Source organism: Erythrolamprus reginae, chromosome Z (assembly GCF_031021105.1).
Source record: "Erythrolamprus reginae isolate rEryReg1 chromosome Z, rEryReg1.hap1, whole genome shotgun sequence".
NCBI lineage: Eukaryota > Metazoa > Chordata > Lepidosauria > Squamata > Dipsadidae > Erythrolamprus > Erythrolamprus reginae.
Window position 1 is genome coordinate 95816843 of NC_091963.1, and position 18361 is coordinate 95835203.

Here is an 18361-nt window from a genome sequence, read left to right on the forward strand (position 1 = left end):
AAAAAAGATCTCTCTGGCGTAAAAGCAAAAAAGACCAAGTAACCAACTTCAGAAGCCACTACAAAAGGATATGCCAGCAAATAAAAGCAGAATGTCTCAATTATCACAGCAAACAAGAGGAAAACCTCCTTCGCACCAAATCTAACCGAGCCTTCTACAACTTTGTCAACAATAAACTCAAAGATTCTAGACCTATCTCACCTCTCAAAGGATCCAACAACAAAGAATACCATGATGATCTATCCAAAGCTAACCTCTTCAACTCTTTCTTTGGCTCTGTCTTTGGTAACAGTAACGGCTCATCCCCCATCTTTGCAAATCGCACCTCAAACTCTCATAACCACCTAACCCAAATAGACTTCACTGTAGACTGTGTTGAAAAAGCAATCCATGACCTCAAACCTTCCCTATCAGTCGGACCAGACAGTCTTTGTGCATACTTCCTAAAAAAGCTTTCTTCTGCTATAGCTGAACCTCTATAAGCATTATCTTCCAAAAATCCTTCAGGACCAGCACACTCCCCAAACTATGGTCAAAACAGTAGTCATCCCCATCTTCAAAAAAGGAGACCCTTCTCTCGTTGACAACTACTGACAAATATCACTATGCTGCGCCTTATGTAAAATCAAGGAATCTATTATAAATCAATCTATCACCCTTTACTTAGAATCTAATAAACTACTCTCTAACAAACAATTTGGATTCAGAAAGAAATTATCCTGCAACCTACAACTACTTCACTGCAAAAACATATAGACTACACAGCTAGATAAAGGAAAATCCATTGGTGCAATTTATATTGACTTTTGCAAAGCCTTCGACTCACTGGTCTGCGACAAACTACTCCTAAAACTCAAATCCTATAGCATCTCAGGATTCCACCACAGCTGAATTACTGCATTCCTGTCAAACAGGCAACAAGTTGTCAAAATTGGAAGCGCCATTTCCACCCCCGTCCCTGTCAAAAGTGGCGTTCTCCAGGGCAGCGTACTAGGTCCTACTCTCTTCATTATCTACATTAACGACCTCTGCGATCACATCACAAGCAACTATGTTCTTTTCGCCGATGATGTAAAACTTTTCAACACCACGGACAACATATCTACTCTCCAAAAAGACCTCGACTTTGTCTCAGATTGGTCTAACACCTGGCAACTTCAAATATCAATCAACAAATGCTCTACCCTCCACATTGGCAAAAAGAACCTGAACCTCATATATAAACTGAATAAACAAAATCTCACAGCCAACCCCCACTCAGTAAAAGACCTTGGAATTCTAATATCAAATGACCTAAGTGCCAAAAAGGCTTCTAGAGTTGTTAACCTGATCCTACGCAGCTTCTGCTCTGGCAATCTCACACTACTCACCAGAGCCTACAAAACTTTTGCCAGACCATCCTAGAATACAGGTCATCTGTCTGGAATCCATACCGCATCTCAGACATCAACACCCTCAAAAATGTCCAAAGATACTTCACCAGAAGAGCCCTTCACTCCTCCACTCGAAACAGAATACCCTACGAAAATAGACTAACAATACTGTGTCTAGAAAGCTTAGAACTATGACGCCTAATACGCGATCTAAGTATTGCCCACAAGATCCTATGCTGCAATGTCCTGCCTGTCAATTACTACTTCAGCTTCAACCGCAACAACACAAGAGCACGCAACAGATTCAAACTTAATATTAACCACTCCAAACTTGACTGTAAAAAATATGACTTTAGCAATCGAGTTGTCGAAGCATGGAACTCATTACCGGACTCAATAGTGTCAACCCCTAACCCCCAACATTTTCCCTTAGACTATCCACGATTGACCTCTCCAGGTTCCTAAGAGGTCAGTAAGGGGCATACATAAGTGCACCAGTGTGCCTTTCGTCCCCTGTCCAATTATCTCTCCTTTATCTCATATATCTTTTCTTCCTTTCATATATCTTCTCCTCTATTTTTATATCTTTTCTTCTATCCTTTTCTTTATATATATTACTACATGTCTATTCTCTGTATTGTGTATTGGACAAATAAATAAATAAATAAATAAAATAAATCTCTTAACCCACTTGATCCCACTCAACTTTTCTATAAATCACAGTGATTGGATCTGTGAGGAAAGAAAGGTTGTATGTGTGTCTTTTCTGCCCCCTTATTCCAAGTGACAATTGTGACCTGAATAGGATCATGCAGCAAACCATCAACAATAGGCAAAAAAATGGTAAATGAGCACCTTCCACCCTAGATGAGTTCAAATCACCAGGACCAGATGGACTACACCCCAAGGTTCTGAAGGAACTGGCAGACCCGATCTCAGAATCACTGAACTATATCTTTCAAAGATCCTGGAGCACCAGGGAACTACCAGAGGACTGGAAAGGAACTGATGTAGTTCCCATATTAAAAGGGGGGGGGGGGAGAGGGAGAGATCCAAGAAACTATAGTCCTGGATCAGCCTGACCTCAATACCTGGGAAGATTCTGGAAAAGATAACAAGCAATGAATCAGCCAACACCTAGAGGCAAACAAAGTCTTAACCTAAAGCCAACATGAGTTTGTCAAAAACATCATGCCAAACAAATCTTATTGCATTCTTTGACAAAGTAACAAAATTAGTACACCAGAAGAATGCTGGATATAATTTCCTTCGCCTTCGTTGAGGTATTTGATAAAGTAATCACAACATACCACTTGTGAGTTTGTTTATTTTATTTTATTTTATTTATTTATTTATTAGATTTATATACCACCCTTCTCAACTGAATCAGGGCAGCATACAATACAATAAATACAGTACAATGTGTACAAATCTAATATTAAAAATACTACAAAAACTAAAAAATTTCTAAAAACCCCATTTATCCTAACACAACCATCCACATTCATCTAATCTAGTCACTCATTGTATCGGCTGGAGTTAAATCTCAGCACTCACGGCCATCATGCCCGCCAGCAGAGATGAGTCTTCAAAGCTTTGCAAAAGGACAGGAGGGAGGGGTTGGTATGTATCTCTGGAGGGAGTTAATTCCAAAGGGCTGGGGCCACCACAGAGAAGGCTCTTCCTCTAGGTCTCGCTAGCCGACATTGTCTAGCCAATGGGACCTGGAGAAGGCCAACTCTGTGGGACCTAACTGGCCGCTGGAATACATGAGGCAGAAGACGGTCCTATAGGTAATCTGGTCCTAAACCGTGTAAGGTTTTATAAGTCATAACCAACACTTTGTGCCCAGAGACCAATTAGCAACTAACGCAGCTCACAGAATAATGTTGAAATGTGCACAGATCTTGGAAGCCCCACAATAGCTTGCACAGCTGCATTTTGCACTACTTGCAGTCTCCAAACACTCTTCAAAGGCAGCCCCATGTAGAGAGCATTGGAGTTAGACATTATCACCACCGGATGGATTTGTATCTGGCTGACCAACCATACTCAATGTGCAATTTTAAATGGAACTGCATTTACTTGGTGGGAAGTATACAGTGAGGTACCCAAGTGCTGGTTTAGGCCCAGTATTCTTCAATATTTTCATCAATGATTTGGATGAGGGAATAGATAAGGAACTCATCAAATCTGCAGACAATACCAAGCTGGCAAGAATAGGCAACAATCCAGAAGATAGGTTTCAGATACAGAAGGATATTGACAGATTTGAACATTGGGCGCTATCTAACAACATGAAATTCAGTGGTGAAAAAAAGTAAGTTTTATGCAAGAAAACAAAATGCACAGGTATAGTATAGGTGGTATCTTACTCAAAAGCAGCAACTGTGAGAGGGATCTCAGAATCCTAATAGACAATCACTTAAATATGAGCCAGCAGTATGCTACAGCTGCCCAAAAAAGCCAAAAGGATTAAAGGAAAGACAGAGTCAAGATCACATGAAGCGTCAATACCACTTTATAATGTTCTGGTAAGACCACAGCTGGAATACTGCATCCAGTTTTGGTTGCCATGATATAAACTTTTTTGACACACCAGAAAAAGTGCAGAGACGAGCAAAAAAGATGATTAGGAGATTGGAGGCTAAAGTTGTTGGAATTGGCTATGAGTAGTTTAATGGAAATATTAGATGTGCCATGATAGCAGTATCAGGCGTTGCCAAAAAGAAGAGCAATTCAAGCTATTCTGCAAAGTATCTGAAGGCAGAAGAAAAGAGCAATGGATGGAAAATAATCAAAGAGAGAAGCAACTAAGAACTAAACAGAAATTACATGATAGTTAGAACAATTAATCAGTGGAATAACTTTGCTCCAAAAGTTGTGCATGCTCCAATACTGGAAGTTTTAAAGAAGATATTGGACAACTACTTTTCTGAAATGGTATAGGCCCCTGGTGGTTATCCTATGGCGTGTGTGCTAGAGGTAACACGCAGAGCCCTCTCTGTGGGCACGCACACTGTCACCCCATCACAATATGCCATAGGGCGGGTGTTGGCAAGCTGCAAGGTCTTTCATCTCTCTGCTGTGGCTCCCAGTTGGGTGATTCCACCACTGGCTGGCGCTGCCCTTGCCCTCCCATCCAGTTCACCCCAAAGGAGTGTTGCAGCAGCAGGGAAGGTGCATGTCCTGTCTGCTCCATTTTTGCTGGCCAAAGTTGGGGCTACACACCACTGCTTCCCAGCTGCAGCGCCAAATTTATTTTCTTTCTGCTCACCTCCGAGGAGGGAGCTGTGCTCAGGCCACCTGGGCCCGTGCTGTGGGGGAAGTTAGGGAGAGGAAAGGGGGTGTCCTCTGGGCAGGATCCAGGTTTGAGTTGTCTTATTTCGTGTGGATCTCTAATGATTGGCTTTGCCTGCCAGCCTCCACTCCCCTTCCACAGTCCAAGTGTTTGGATTCACACAATACATGAATCTGGGTAAGAGAGCACAGATAGATAAATAGAAAGACAGACAGACAGACAGACAGACAGATAAATGGATGGATGGAAAGAGCGAGGGAGGATGGAAAGAAAGCAAGAGAAAAACAGGAAAAAGAGAGAAATAGAAATGGAGAGAAAGAGAGAAACAGATAAAGAGGGAGGGAAAGAAACGATATTACAAAAGTTTTTCTTTTTATTGTTGCTAAATGTAACATGGGAAAAAAATGAAGGGACATAAAAGTGCAGTTACCAAGTTTTTCTTAGAACAATTAGCTGAATTCTACCTTCTTTATCATTATTTTAGGTAGTTAAACCTCATTATTCGGGTTAAATTGCCGTGTTGGCACTTTGTAATAAATAAATGGGTTTTGGGTTGCAGTTTGGACACTCTGTTTCTAAAAGCTTCACTATCACCGGAATAGAGTTTCTTGCCTGAGCAGAGATTGGACTAGAAGATCTCCAAGATCTCTTCCAACTCTGTTATTAAGAATAAGCCCCAGATTCCTATGGACCAATGAAATAGGTTCTGTCTCCCTGCAGTGGGGAATAATATAAAAAAAATGTCATGGCTATCAGGGCATGATTTGACCATGAAATGGGACCAAAGACAGTTCTTCCAATTCCTGATCAATTGCCACTGCTCCAAACTGAAAACTGCTCCTCGGAAATGGAGTCAAGGAGCCCAGACAGGGAGATAATAATGCAGCAGAGAGACTATAGCAGTAGCCATAATCTCAACTGATGTCTAGACATCAATTTAATCTCATATGAGGTAACTTTTGGGATAATACCTCTGAAAACCATGAGGAACACCTCTCTATTACTTCAGAAAGAGCAAATAAGTAACACATTCTAACTGAAGTAGAATAATTGAACAAAGACTAATTGAGCATGTAGAAAAGCACAAACCCAATAGAATAAGGTTATCTGTGTTGAAGTTTGTTCTAAAGAAACAGCATAACCATTACAAGATGCCATTACTGCAACATCAAATATAAGCACTCACTCGCTACAAGAAACAAACCAATAATAAATCACACCATGCTGTCATAACTGAAAGCCAAAGAACGCACCATCAAATGGAAGATCAGGCTAGAAAATAAGATTAGCAAACTGAGATCAGTTGCAAATTACCTAGAATAGATGGGGAAAAGGTGAAAAACAAGAAGACCAACAGAATGCCTAATCAAGAAATATAAGTTAGAAACAAGGAAGATTAAGGAAGTGCTAGAAATCATAAGACAGGCAATTAGCAGTGATAGCCAAGAAGATAGAAGATACAAAGTTTGGGTTTCTAAGTATAGGTAGAATCTCCAGTTTTATATAGTTTTCATCAAGGAAGATAATCAAAGATATTTGCTTTTTTTCAATAAAAGATGGGTTTATCACAGTAGCTGATTTCTTACCCGAGACTGTTGGTGATTCCTGTAGTAGTCATTCACATTAAAATCATCCAGATCTACAGTGAGAGTCTGCTTACACAGTTCACATGTTTTCACAGCACCAAGCTCAGCACCTAATGAACAGAAATATTTTTTGCTACCTTATTTATAAGATATTTACTGGTGATTAAATAGTTTAATATCCTCTCTAATTATACCATATATTAGATCAGTTAATAGCTGTGTATAGAATTTTGTAATCACAATCACATTATCAAATTTGTATTTTGTTTACTGATGTTAACATATTGATATCCATTTTACAGCCCACGACATTTATTTATTTATTTATAAGATTTATCTTACTGCACAGTAACTCTGGGGAGCTGAAACATGCTTGAAATATACAGATAATATAGTTGTGTGTCTTCAAATGATTGGAGCTACTTAGGCAGGTCTGTCCAGTTTTCTTGCAAGATTTTGGAATTGATTTGCCATTGTCTGTTTCCTAGATTGGGAAAATGACTGGTCCCAGGTCACCCAGGTGGCTTTATGTCCAAGGTGGGACTAGAACTCTTGCTCTCTCCATTTATGGTCTAATGCCTGAATGATTACACCAAATTGGATTTTACTTATATTAATAGGGAAAAATAATGCTTTTGTGTAATAGTATCCTAATATGAGAAGTCAGAAACCAGTACCAGTGGCCTGAGCTGCACCTGCAAATCAGCTGTTTTGTGAATGGCAGTGGGAACATATCGGCAGATTCAGTTAAGGGTCTGAGAAGCCCTGAGGTGACCAGAGAAGAAAAGGGCTGCCTCCTGTGCTGGTCAGGACCACTCTTTCATGGGCTTATTTTTGTGGGAGGGCATATTCTTACCACCACCACCCCAATTAATTTTGATCTTATTTTCAGGACAAGTCATATTATTATCAGGGAAACACAGTATACATATATGTATATATATGTATTGTGTATGTATGTATATGTGTGTGTGTGTGTGTGTGTGTGTGTGTGTGTACACAGATATATACAAATATACATACATACATGCATATATATACATATGTACACACACACACACATATCTTGAACTATCCTAAAAATAGAAGCTCCAGGTGTAGCTATAAAAGAAGAGACAGACATCGCGATCTCCAGAACTTAAAATATATTATCCACTTAACTTTTGTTAGCCTCTGCTAACATCATCAGAGAAAAACTACAATTGAAGAGATATTTGCTTTTATACATCATTGATCAATCTAGCCATTGTGCGTATGATAGGCCCATCCACCCACCTCCCACCTATAATTAGCTCTATTGTTTTTACTTCAGATCTGTTAATCGATAGAGGCCTAGCTCCTGTCGCTTCTTCCCCTATCGCATACCGCTTGGGCTGTCCATCCCCAGGGAACAGCGCTGAGCTGTCAGGTATTGCTTTAATATCCTTCTCTGTGGCCCCCTCCCTCTTCAATGGTAGTTTTTGCATTCTGACAATGTTAGCAGAGGTTAACGAAAGCTAAGTGGATAATATATTTTAAATTCCAGAGATCATGATGTCTGTCTTTATACACACACACACACATATACACACAAAACCATACCTGATTTTATTTTAGCCTTTAGCCATGACTTTAGACATTCCTGGTGGACAAATCGAAGACTTCCTCCACATCCACAAGGTTCTAGCAGAGGATTTGTTACAGATCCTCCTGCAATTTGACATATCCGACACTGATCTCCCTCCTCTTCAGGGTCTTCTGCCAGGAGACTGGAAATACAAATACAATTTTTCAATCCTGCAAAATTTTGAATCTAAAAAATCTGGAAGAGTGGCATTTAAAAGTCCATATCTAAAATAGGTTTCAAAATTATCAAAATAAAAGAGTAGTGGGAAGAAGTAATTTTTCTCTTACATACTGAGTACAGTATACTCAATTTAAGTATAATACAAAATTACAAAAGGAATAATGTCCTTTTTTTCAGGCTTCAATCAAATTAGCAGACAACTTTATTTCTCAAAAACTAGAGAACTAAAGGGTCAGATACACCAAACCTAACTCTTACTAAACCAAATGCACAATATAGAATAGAGGGTATCTGGCGCAACAGCAGTGGCTGTGAGAGAGATCTAGGAGTCCTAGTAGACAACCACTTAAATATGAGCCTTGAACCACATCTTGCATCCATGGAGAAAAATATCCAAGCACTGAAAAAATGCAAACCCATCAAACCAAATTCCCTATACCACTCCACCACCACCTGTTTATACTCCACCACAACTACCTCAACCACTACCCCAACCATAAAGAAATACTATTTGAGGGGTTGTTAAAGAGGAGAATCAAATTCTTCTTCAAAGCAACTTTATTCTACAAATACAGAGCAACACCAAAAAAACCCAACCATATGAAACCTGTCAAGGAGAAATCCAACCTAGATTTAAGAAGAACAATTAATCAGTGGAACAGTTTGCCTCCAGAAGTTATGGGCGCTTCATTTATGGAGATTTTCAAGAAACAATTGGACAACCAATTGTCTGGAACAGTATAGGGTCTGCTGTTTGATTAGAGTTCATTAGTCTAACTTAATTAGTTGGATTACTCCAATGCTGTTATTTAGCATTCTATAAATTTTGTTTAATTATATTTAGAAATTAACTTACCCAATAAAAAAAGAATATTTGTAAGTCATGGTTGTGAAGGTGGAAAATTCCCTTTATACATATGCACTTAAGTTTTGTTTTAGTAGATGAGTTTAGCTCATACAAAGAAGAACTGTTTCTCAAGAAGTCTGTGACCCTGATAAGACGGCAGGAGGATAGTAATGAATCATCTATGGTTTGCCAGACAAGGGAATATTAGAATTAGCAATGGGAAAGAAAGAAATAGTATTGTTTAAGGCAGGATTTGTGTGTATTTTTGTTATAGGCTGTAACTAGGGGTGGGCTACTGCCTGGACAGGGGGGGAACGCAGTGGGGTAGCAAAAATGGAGCTCCATCCCAGAGCACCCAATTTGAAAAAAAATTGGGGAAAAATGCATAAGCCATGCCCACAGTGTGATAGTAAAAATTTTGGTAGCCCTTCACTGTCTGTAACCCTCCTTGTCGGAATAGCTGATGTAGGAATGGGAGGTGTTTTCATTAGGTATATTAACCTGCATTTAGCTTCTGTTAGGTGTCTCTTCCTTGCGGAGGAATCACCATGCTTGGCCAATCATTTTTTTAAAACCCAGAGAGAATAAAACTCTTCTGTTCTTTTGCCTGAACGTCTTGTGTGAATTCCTTTGTCGAAATTCAGCACACAGTTGAAATTAGGGGTCATTGGTGCCCTATGATAATAGACTTTGGTGCTATCATTTATGATGTTACCTAGTTTGGATAATGAAACATCTGCAAGAGAACAATCAAACTCAGGAAGCACCAAGGATGTCTTGGAAAGTAACTTGGTTTTTATTTAAATTCTATTTATTTTGGGAAAGTTATAATATGGTGCCTCTGAAGAATTTAAAGCCCTATCAGAGAGCAACCATTTTTCCCCTTTATTTTTCATCAGAGAAAGAAAATATTTCATGCCAAAGGCTGATAAAAATTCTCCCCAACCATTTCAATTTGATACCTGAAAAAAGTTCCATTTAAAACAAAATGTTTAATATTTTTCAAATTTGCCAACTTTGGACTACACTTCAGAGAAAGATATCAAGATTTACAGATTAATACACATGTTGTGTAGTCAATGGGAATTGCTTCAGGCTAAGGGCATACTAAGTTCTTTCCAAAAAAAATAGAACTCTTTAGAAAGAAGTCCATGAAGTATAGTTTACTCTTTAATAAATCAAAGTCTTTTTTGAAAACAAAATTACAACCTAAATATATAAATTATTTTATAATGATTTTCTTTTTAATGTAATTGCGACAGAATAGGGCCCCATAAATAAATATTTCTCTTCACACTTTGTTATTCAGAAAACATGGAATTCTCATTTAGTTGTTTATTTTTTAACTAACTCATTATCTCCTGCTTTTTTAAAATATAAAAATTCTTTGGTTTTCTTCTAATTTTGGTTTTTATCTATAAAAAACCCTTATATTTTATGAAAATATCAGTTATTTGGATTTGCTAGACATGTTAATTGCTAAATAGTTTTGATTAAAAGATTGCACATTCATAAGGAATTTAAGAAGAACCTTGCTACATTAATTGAGAAGTCCATCTGAGTGACAAATAATATTCTACCTTACACACTTGAATTTGAAGTGCATATTTTGAGCAGGAAAACTAAACTGCCTGAGGACCCTGGAAGGGTAGGAGACAGATAATAAAAAAACAAGTTGTAAAGGGAAGGAATAGATGGGAAGGAATAGATGGGCACAATAGCAGATACTATTTATTTTCAAGGTTTTACTCCACGTATTAGACTTTATACTGCTGCTGTAAAGGTCATGTTATAATTTATATTGCTTTTTAATTCTTATGCATCATTTTCAGAAAATACCTGCATAAAATCTTGTGGGCTTTGGAGTCCACTGAGGACTGTACCTGAGCATGCCGATCAAGAATACTTGGTTGCAACTTTCTCCAAATTCCCTTTCTCCGGGCATCCCCTACATGGTGAAAAAACCTAGCTCCAGCTTAGGAAAGAAGTGTCCCTGGACTATATTATATCTTCTTATTTATTCAACCTATATGCCAAATGTATATTAAAAGAAACTGGACTGGAAGAAAAGTGTGTGGTTTTAAATTTGTTATGCTATGGTGATAACACTACCTTGATAGCTGAAAATGCAAAAGATTTGCATGGTCTAATAGCAAACATAGAAACATAGAAGACTGACGGCAGAAAAAGACCTCATGATCCATCTAGTCTGCCCTTATACTATTTTTTGTATTTTATCTTAGGATGGATATATGTTTAGCGCAGGCATGTTTAAATTCAGTTACTGTGGATTTACCAACCATGTCTGCTGGAAGTTTGTTCCAAGGATGTACTACTCTTTCAGTAAAATAATATTTTCTCATGTTGCTTTTGATCTTTCCCCCAACTAACTTCAGTTTGTGTCCCCTTGTTCTTGTGTTCACTTTCCTATTAAAAACACTTTCCTCCTGAACTTTATTTAACCCTTTGACATATTTAAATGTTTCGATCATGTCCCCCCTTTTCCTTCTGTCCTCCAGACTATACAGATTGAGTTCATTAAGTCTTTCCTGATACGTTTTATGCTTAATACCTTAAACATTAAGGAACAAAGTGAAAAAAATGGAACTAAAATTAAATATAAAGATCAAACTAAAGACAAACAGAACAGCCAGCCTTAACTGAAATGAAGATATTTAAATGGCGGCTAATTTCTGCCATTAGGATGAATCATCAACAGATGTTAGGCCTAAGCTCAAAGACAGCATACTATGATCCAATTGAGAAATTCTTTATTTGCTTACACCTAATAAACATAATCTTACCAAATTGAAGCTACGACCTTCTAAACTAATAGATTAGACCTGGGCATTTTACAACCTAACTTGCTCTAATTTGCTCCGAATAAGTTTCTTTCCAGACCTAGCCAGGCACTAACGATGTTCCCAGCTCTTACCGGCTTGCAAGCTCTTTCATGGTTTCTCTCTGCAAAGAATGTTTTCCAAGCCCTAAGCCTTTGCAGGGTTTTTTCATTGCTCTAACTTGCTCCAAATAAGTTTCTTTCCAACCCTAACCAGGGGCTAACGATGTTCCCAGCTCTTATTGGCTTGCAAGCTCTTTCATTGTTATTCTCTGTAAAGAATATTTTCCAAACCCTGCCTTTTAGTGTTTTTTTCATTTTCTACTTATTCTGAATATTTCTTTCCAGCCCTAACCAGGTGCTAACAATGTTCTAGCTTGCAAGCTCTTTCATTGTTACTATCTCCAAAGAATGTATTCCAAACCCTAAGTCTTTGCAAGTTTTTTTCATTGCTTTACTTGCTCCTAATGTTTTTTACCAGCCCTAACCAGGTACTAACAATGTTCCCATCTCTTACCGGGTTGCAAGCTCTTTCATTTTTACTCTCTGTGAAGAATGTTTTCCAAGCCCTAAATCTTTGCAGATTTTTTTCCTTACTGCTCTACTTGCTTTAGGTTTATTTCCAGGTGCTAATGATGTTCAAAGCTCTTACTGGCTTGCAAGCTCTTTCATTGTTACTCTCTCCGAATATTTTTTTTTAAAGTCCTAACCAGGGGATTAAATTATGTGCTGGCTAAGGATGCTAGCCAGATGAATACCTGGTAAGCAGATTCTTTTCCCTATTTTCCTCCCAAAAATTAAGGTGCATTTTATATTCCGATGCATCTTATGCTCTGAAAAATACAGTATTTAGAAATGTATCACCAAATCTGATCATTTATGAGGAATGTCCCATTTCTCTATACTAGAGTTTATTTTAACCTCTGGAATTGAAAAATAATTGTAGCACGTAATAGCTTAAAATAGTTCTAGATAAAAGTTAATAGATTCCTCTTTATACTTTAGCTTATACCAAACCAAAGAAAAGTGTCAACATTCCATGCCCACTAGCTTTTACTCACCTCTCTTGCAACTTTTTTAGCTTCTCAGGATCTGTTTCAGCTTTATTAATCTCTTTGGAATTTATTGAATTACAAGAAGTAGTACTGCTTATATAGTTGTTTTGATTTCGCAAATCAGATACTGTCAGGAAAATTGGAACCTGGTCAGGTAAAGGACCAGTCATGTGAAGATGTGCTGTGAAATTTGTGCGAAAAAGAGATGGAGGAGAAGAATCTGTGGATGATGAGGAACTGTGGGAATTCAAAAAGTTATCTTCATCATGAGAAGCAGTGCTTGGAGATATGCTACTTAAACCATTGCTTATACTGTCCTCAAGCAGATTGCTATCATCAAAGTGACTGACTGTGGGTGATGAAGATTGGCAACTTTCAGCACCTGAAAAGGAATCTCTGATTCTTATGGGAGATAGTTGTCTGCGAGCAGTTAGTCTTGGATTTCCATTCAGTTCTGTGATTTGCACAGGACTCGTTGCAACATCCAAAGTGCCTGCCATATCACTTCTATTTGCAGTTGTATTAAAGTTTGTATTAAGTGTAGAACGCATAGAAGGCCTTTGTACTGTTGATCTAGCAGAAATAAAACCAGCATAACATCTTTGATTGTTCTCAAAACTCTGTCTTTCTCTGCCATACAAATTGTTCCCTTGCCAGTCTTCAGGAGAATTTAAGTTACCAGGAGCTTCAACAGCTGTTGCACTTCCTGCTTGTGGGATTTTTGAATTAAATTCCAAATGTTCACTTTCATTTTTATGAGCCTCTTCCAAAAGGTTTTCTTCAAGAGAATAAGATTTTTTTTGATCTCTTACTTTTCTTTGTGCTAATGAATGTGATTCAATAGCTGAGTCCACTGTTACATCATGTTGTCGTAAAAATCTATGGGAAAATTCAGCCCTACTTCCATCACTCCCAACTCCAGTTTCACAATTATGTTGTTCCACTTGTGTTAAAGTTATTGTACTACCTCTACTTTGGTCAAAAAGAGGAGGTTTGTTAAGATCAACTGAAATATGTTCTTGTTCTAAGTTATCATTTGTATCTTCATTTATTCCAACAGATGCTTCCACATTTGAGCATAGTGCTGTGTAAAAATCATCTTCTTTGGACTTCATAAGAGTGTTTCTAATGGGTGGAAGATTTGAATTACTTAATTCATTTGAAGAAGAATTAGCAGACTGAACAGAAGAATCCACTGAATTAGCCAAGGGCTGCTGTGCTACTGTAAGAACATTTCCTTTCTTAAGATCCTGGTCTAGGTTTTTACTACTTATGTTTAATTTAGAGGACTGGAATATGTTCTTTTTTTCTTGAGGTTTTTTCTTTGTCTTCTGAATAGAACCATTTTTTTGTCCTGTGATATTTTGTGATTCTATATTGAAGAGAAAATAGCTTTTATAATGTATTTGTCTATATGATAGAAAAAGCAATCAATTTCAATATAATAGAAATGCAGGCTATATAAATTGATGAATAAATAAATAAATATTAAATTTTTGGATTCACAAATTATTTATAGTAAAATTCTTTAAATTGTTGTTTTATGTTGACATATTTTGATAAATGCAGTGAAGGAATAGGTCTATCTGCACTTACTTTTCTCATATTAATGCTAGTTTAACTCAGCTGGTTTGAGAAAATGCAGGCAGACTTTTGCTTTAGTAATAAGATATTGCAAGATATTCAGTGCAAAAAAATAGGTTATCATATGCTAGGGCCTACCACTTTTCTGTTCCAGGAATGGCCAATTGCTTTCCTTCTGAAAATATTTACACTGCTCAAAAAAATAAAGGGAACACTTAAACAACACAATATATCTAAGAAAGAATAGAAAAAAAGATATAGTAATAGAACATATCAATGAAAGAATAGAAGAAGAGATATAGGAATAGAAAAAAGGTATAGGAGATATAGGAAAGCAATAGGACAGGGGACGGAAGGCACTCTAGTGCACTTGTACTCGCCCCTTACTTAGGAATCTGGGTAGGTCAACCGTAGATAATCTAAGGGTAAAGTGTTGGGGGTTTGGGGATGACACTATGGAGTGAGTTCCATGCTTCGACAACTCGGTTACTGAAGTCATATTTTTTACAGTCAAGTTTGGAGCAGTTAATATTAAGTTTAAATCTGTTGTGTGCTCCTATGTTGTTGTGGTTGAAGCTGAAGTATGTGCACATGCTGTTCTGCACATTCAACTTTGTACAGAACAAAGTATTCAATGAGAATATTTCATTCATTCAGATCTAGGATGTGTTATTTGAGTGTTCCCTTTATTTTTTTGAGCAGTATATTTTCATATTATGTTTCTTACTCTATAACTTGAATACACACACACACACACCAGGGGTAGATTATTCCTGGTTCACACCGGTTTACCACTAGCAACTTGCCGTTAGCAACTTGTTTCATCCCATCTCTGAGATAGTCCATTTGAAAACTGGTTAGTTTTTCTATATTAGATTTTTTTTTTACATTTAATTAATTTTAATTTATAGTATAAGTAATACTATTTGATGAAGTATTTATATTTTTCTAAATATGATAGCAAAACACATTCACTATAGATAATTCCATGTAAAATTACATATTTGTAATTCTGCCAAATGATACATTGGTCATTGACCAAAATAAAAAAATAACTACTGCAGTTCTGCCTCAAATCACCAAAGCAACAGAGTTTCCTATATCAGTGCTATAGGAAATGCCAGGGAAATGTGAAAAATCATAGATTATAATTACACGCTGTTGCTTTTGTCTTTATTTTTAAAAGATGTCCTTGCATATTGGGACTTTTATACATGGACCTGCCTCATTAAGAAGCTTAAAGTAACTTTTGACTTTAATCAACTTTGCTCATGTTTTGTCCTTTAGCTACAATTAACCTGTCAATATTGTATATATTATTTGTCTGTTAAAGTAAGCAAAATCTATCTAAAGAAAAATTCCATACATTTATAAAAAGGAATCATAAAATTAGCACAACTTGCAAAAGAATTTCTCACCAGATCCTCTAGTAATCTTTGCTATTTCCTGGAGCACTGGCGTTTTCCTTCTTTTTCCTTCTGCCTTTTTAAAAGTTTCAGAGTCTGGATTTTCCAGCACATTTCTCGGGTTCATTTGTTGTCTTCTTGATAAAATTGGCTTTGGGAAACCTATTAAAAATATTGGTTTATTATTTCACTTGTTTTAGAAAGATTAAGATAGGGATGATCTTAAATCAAAGTTTTATTAATTTAGAAATGTATCATCTCCTGCATTGGAATAGTAAATATAGAAGGCTAAAGAGATTCTAATAATAAAGAATGCAAGATGCATTTAGAAAACTCTGAGAAAGAATATGTTTGATCTTTTCCCCGAGAAATATTTGAAGTTAAAGACAAAACCACTACCAATTCTTTAGATCATCTTGTTATTAATCAATTTTTAAAGGCATTTAAATTTGCAAGAAGAATTTGGATTGTGCAAACGTATGCATTGTACAACTCTTGCTCCCAATGACATCTCCACGAAGTCTCCAAAAAACCAAACAAAAACCCCCACAGCTTTTTCCTAAGATGGGAGCAGTTGGGGAATTTAAGAAACCCTCATGGTGCAGTGGTTAAACTGCAATATTGTAGGCAAACTGCCCACAGCCTTTAGGTTAATCCTGATCAGGTTCAAAGTTGATTAAACCTTCCATCCTTCCAAGGTCAAAAAAAATCAGGGTCTAGATTATTGAGTGCAATATCCAAATAATGTTTATTTTGTAAACTGCCCAGAGAGTACTGTAAAGTGTTAGAAAGATATGGGACCATTGGCTGCCTTCAAGCTGGCGGCATTTGCGGTAGTGGGGCGAGCACGGAGGAAGCCGGCAGCAGTGTTCTAGGGAGGGGGACATAGGCACGTGAACATAATGCACGGCCCCCTCCCCAGCATGCGCCATGTGGGGCATGACATATTTCCGGAAGGCGAGCAGCAACCCCCAGTACAAAAGGGGATGGAGCGCCGCTTGCCTCCCTTTTCGGCAATGCCACCGGGAGAGCAGGGGACACTCACTTGTAAGTTACCCTCCCCTGCTGTGGCAGTAAGGGGTGGAAAAATTGGGAAAAACAGCAACTGTGTGATCTCCTTTGGGCACCTTTTGGAAGATGATGGGCCGCTCCATGCCATGATTACAAGGCTGGGCCAGCCCGGATATGGAGGCGAGATGCCCTTGGGGCTCACCCACCACATGCTCAGAGACGACAACCTGGGTGGGTGAGCCTCCCCACATGCATGGGCATGGCAAGGAGCAAGGGAGGGTCAAGTTCAAGTTCAAATCCAACTTCAAGGCTAAGGGGACCCTCCCTTGCTCAGCAGGGCGCTTTTGCCCTATAGTTGCTCAGGAATGTTTTGAATGGTAGTTCCACCCTCTTTCGTTTACCTCTGCAGGTACTAAGTTAAATTAATAAATGTGACCCATAAATCCCAGTTCTGTGTCCGTGTGCTTACTCCATGTCCACTGCAAATATAAGTCTAAATGTTCTTGCTATTGCGGTTGATTCTGTGCTTTGCAAATTTCCTTGTTACCTTAGAGTTAAGATTACTGTCCTATAAAGCTTTTCAGAACAACGTTCTATTTTGTCATGCCTAAACTAGGGCCTCTGGGAGATATATCTTTCTAGTTTTTGGCTGTTCACCATTGTTCACCATTGTTAAGTGCAGGGTGTTATGTGATGAATGCCTATTCGAATTCTAATTGCTCTCCTGAGCAATTTAACTTCCTCATTTTCTATGAATTTTCCTTTTTTATGATACCATCAATTCTTTCTTCAGACAAATGATATTTCTTGCAGCTCTTCCAATGCACCTTTGTTGCTTATTGTTTATTTGTCATGCTGTTATTTGTAATCAATCTGGGCAATCTTCTTGCAGCAGTTTACCAAGTGGTCCACTGTTTCTTCAGCTTCTTTGCATAGGCAGTACTTACTATCTGTTGCTGTCTTCTCAATTCTCCCTTTGTTCTTAAAGCTTGGTCATGTGTAGTCAGAATTAGTCTAGAGATGCGCATATCACCTTGATTGCATCTGCAGAATCCCACCCAGGTTTTTCGCAGATAATATAACTCAGATCCGGACAGATCTTGACTTCAACTGGAATGCAGTGTCAGCTGACAATGAGTCAGTCGAGGTGACAGGGGCTCACCTTAGTCCTGTTGTGTGGGATGAGTTTGACCAAGTAACATCTGATGAAGTGGACAAGGCCATGGGAGCTGTTTGTTGGACCCATGTCCCTCCTGGCTGGTTTCGGCCAGCAGTGAGTTGACATGGAGCTGGGTTCAGGAGATTGTCAATGCTTCTTTGAGGGAGGGGTCCTTTCCAGTTTCCTCCAAGGAGGCAATTGTGTGCCCCTTCCTCAAAAAGCCTTCCCTGAATCCAGCTGTATTTAACAACTATCATCCTGTCTCCAACCTTCCCTTTATTGGGAAGGTTGTTGAGAAGGTGGTGTTGCTCCAGCTCCAACAGTCCTTGGATGAAGCCAATTATCTGGGCCCTCAACAGTCAGGATTCAGGCTCAGCTACAGTATAGAAACTGCTCTGCTCATGCTGGCGGATG

The 18361-nt window shown here is 38.1% G+C and overlaps 1 protein-coding gene across 8 annotated transcripts in view; it reads right to left on the bottom strand.

Moving 5' to 3' along the window:
* The window catches only part of MARCHF10 (membrane associated ring-CH-type finger 10), an 80888-nt gene that overhangs the window by 36364 nt on the left and 26163 nt on the right, over nt 1-18361 (bottom strand). For all 8 annotated transcript variants that reach the window (XM_070729262.1, XM_070729259.1, XM_070729260.1 and 5 more), the window contains 4 exons: nt 15790-15939; nt 12794-14159; nt 7842-8008; nt 6261-6370 (listed from right to left, as the gene is read on the bottom strand). In XM_070729262.1, coding sequence (XP_070585363.1) covers nt 6261-6370; nt 7842-8008; nt 12794-14159; nt 15790-15939 — 1793 coding nt within the window. The remainder of the gene's footprint in view (nt 1-6260; nt 6371-7841; nt 8009-12793; nt 14160-15789; nt 15940-18361) is intronic.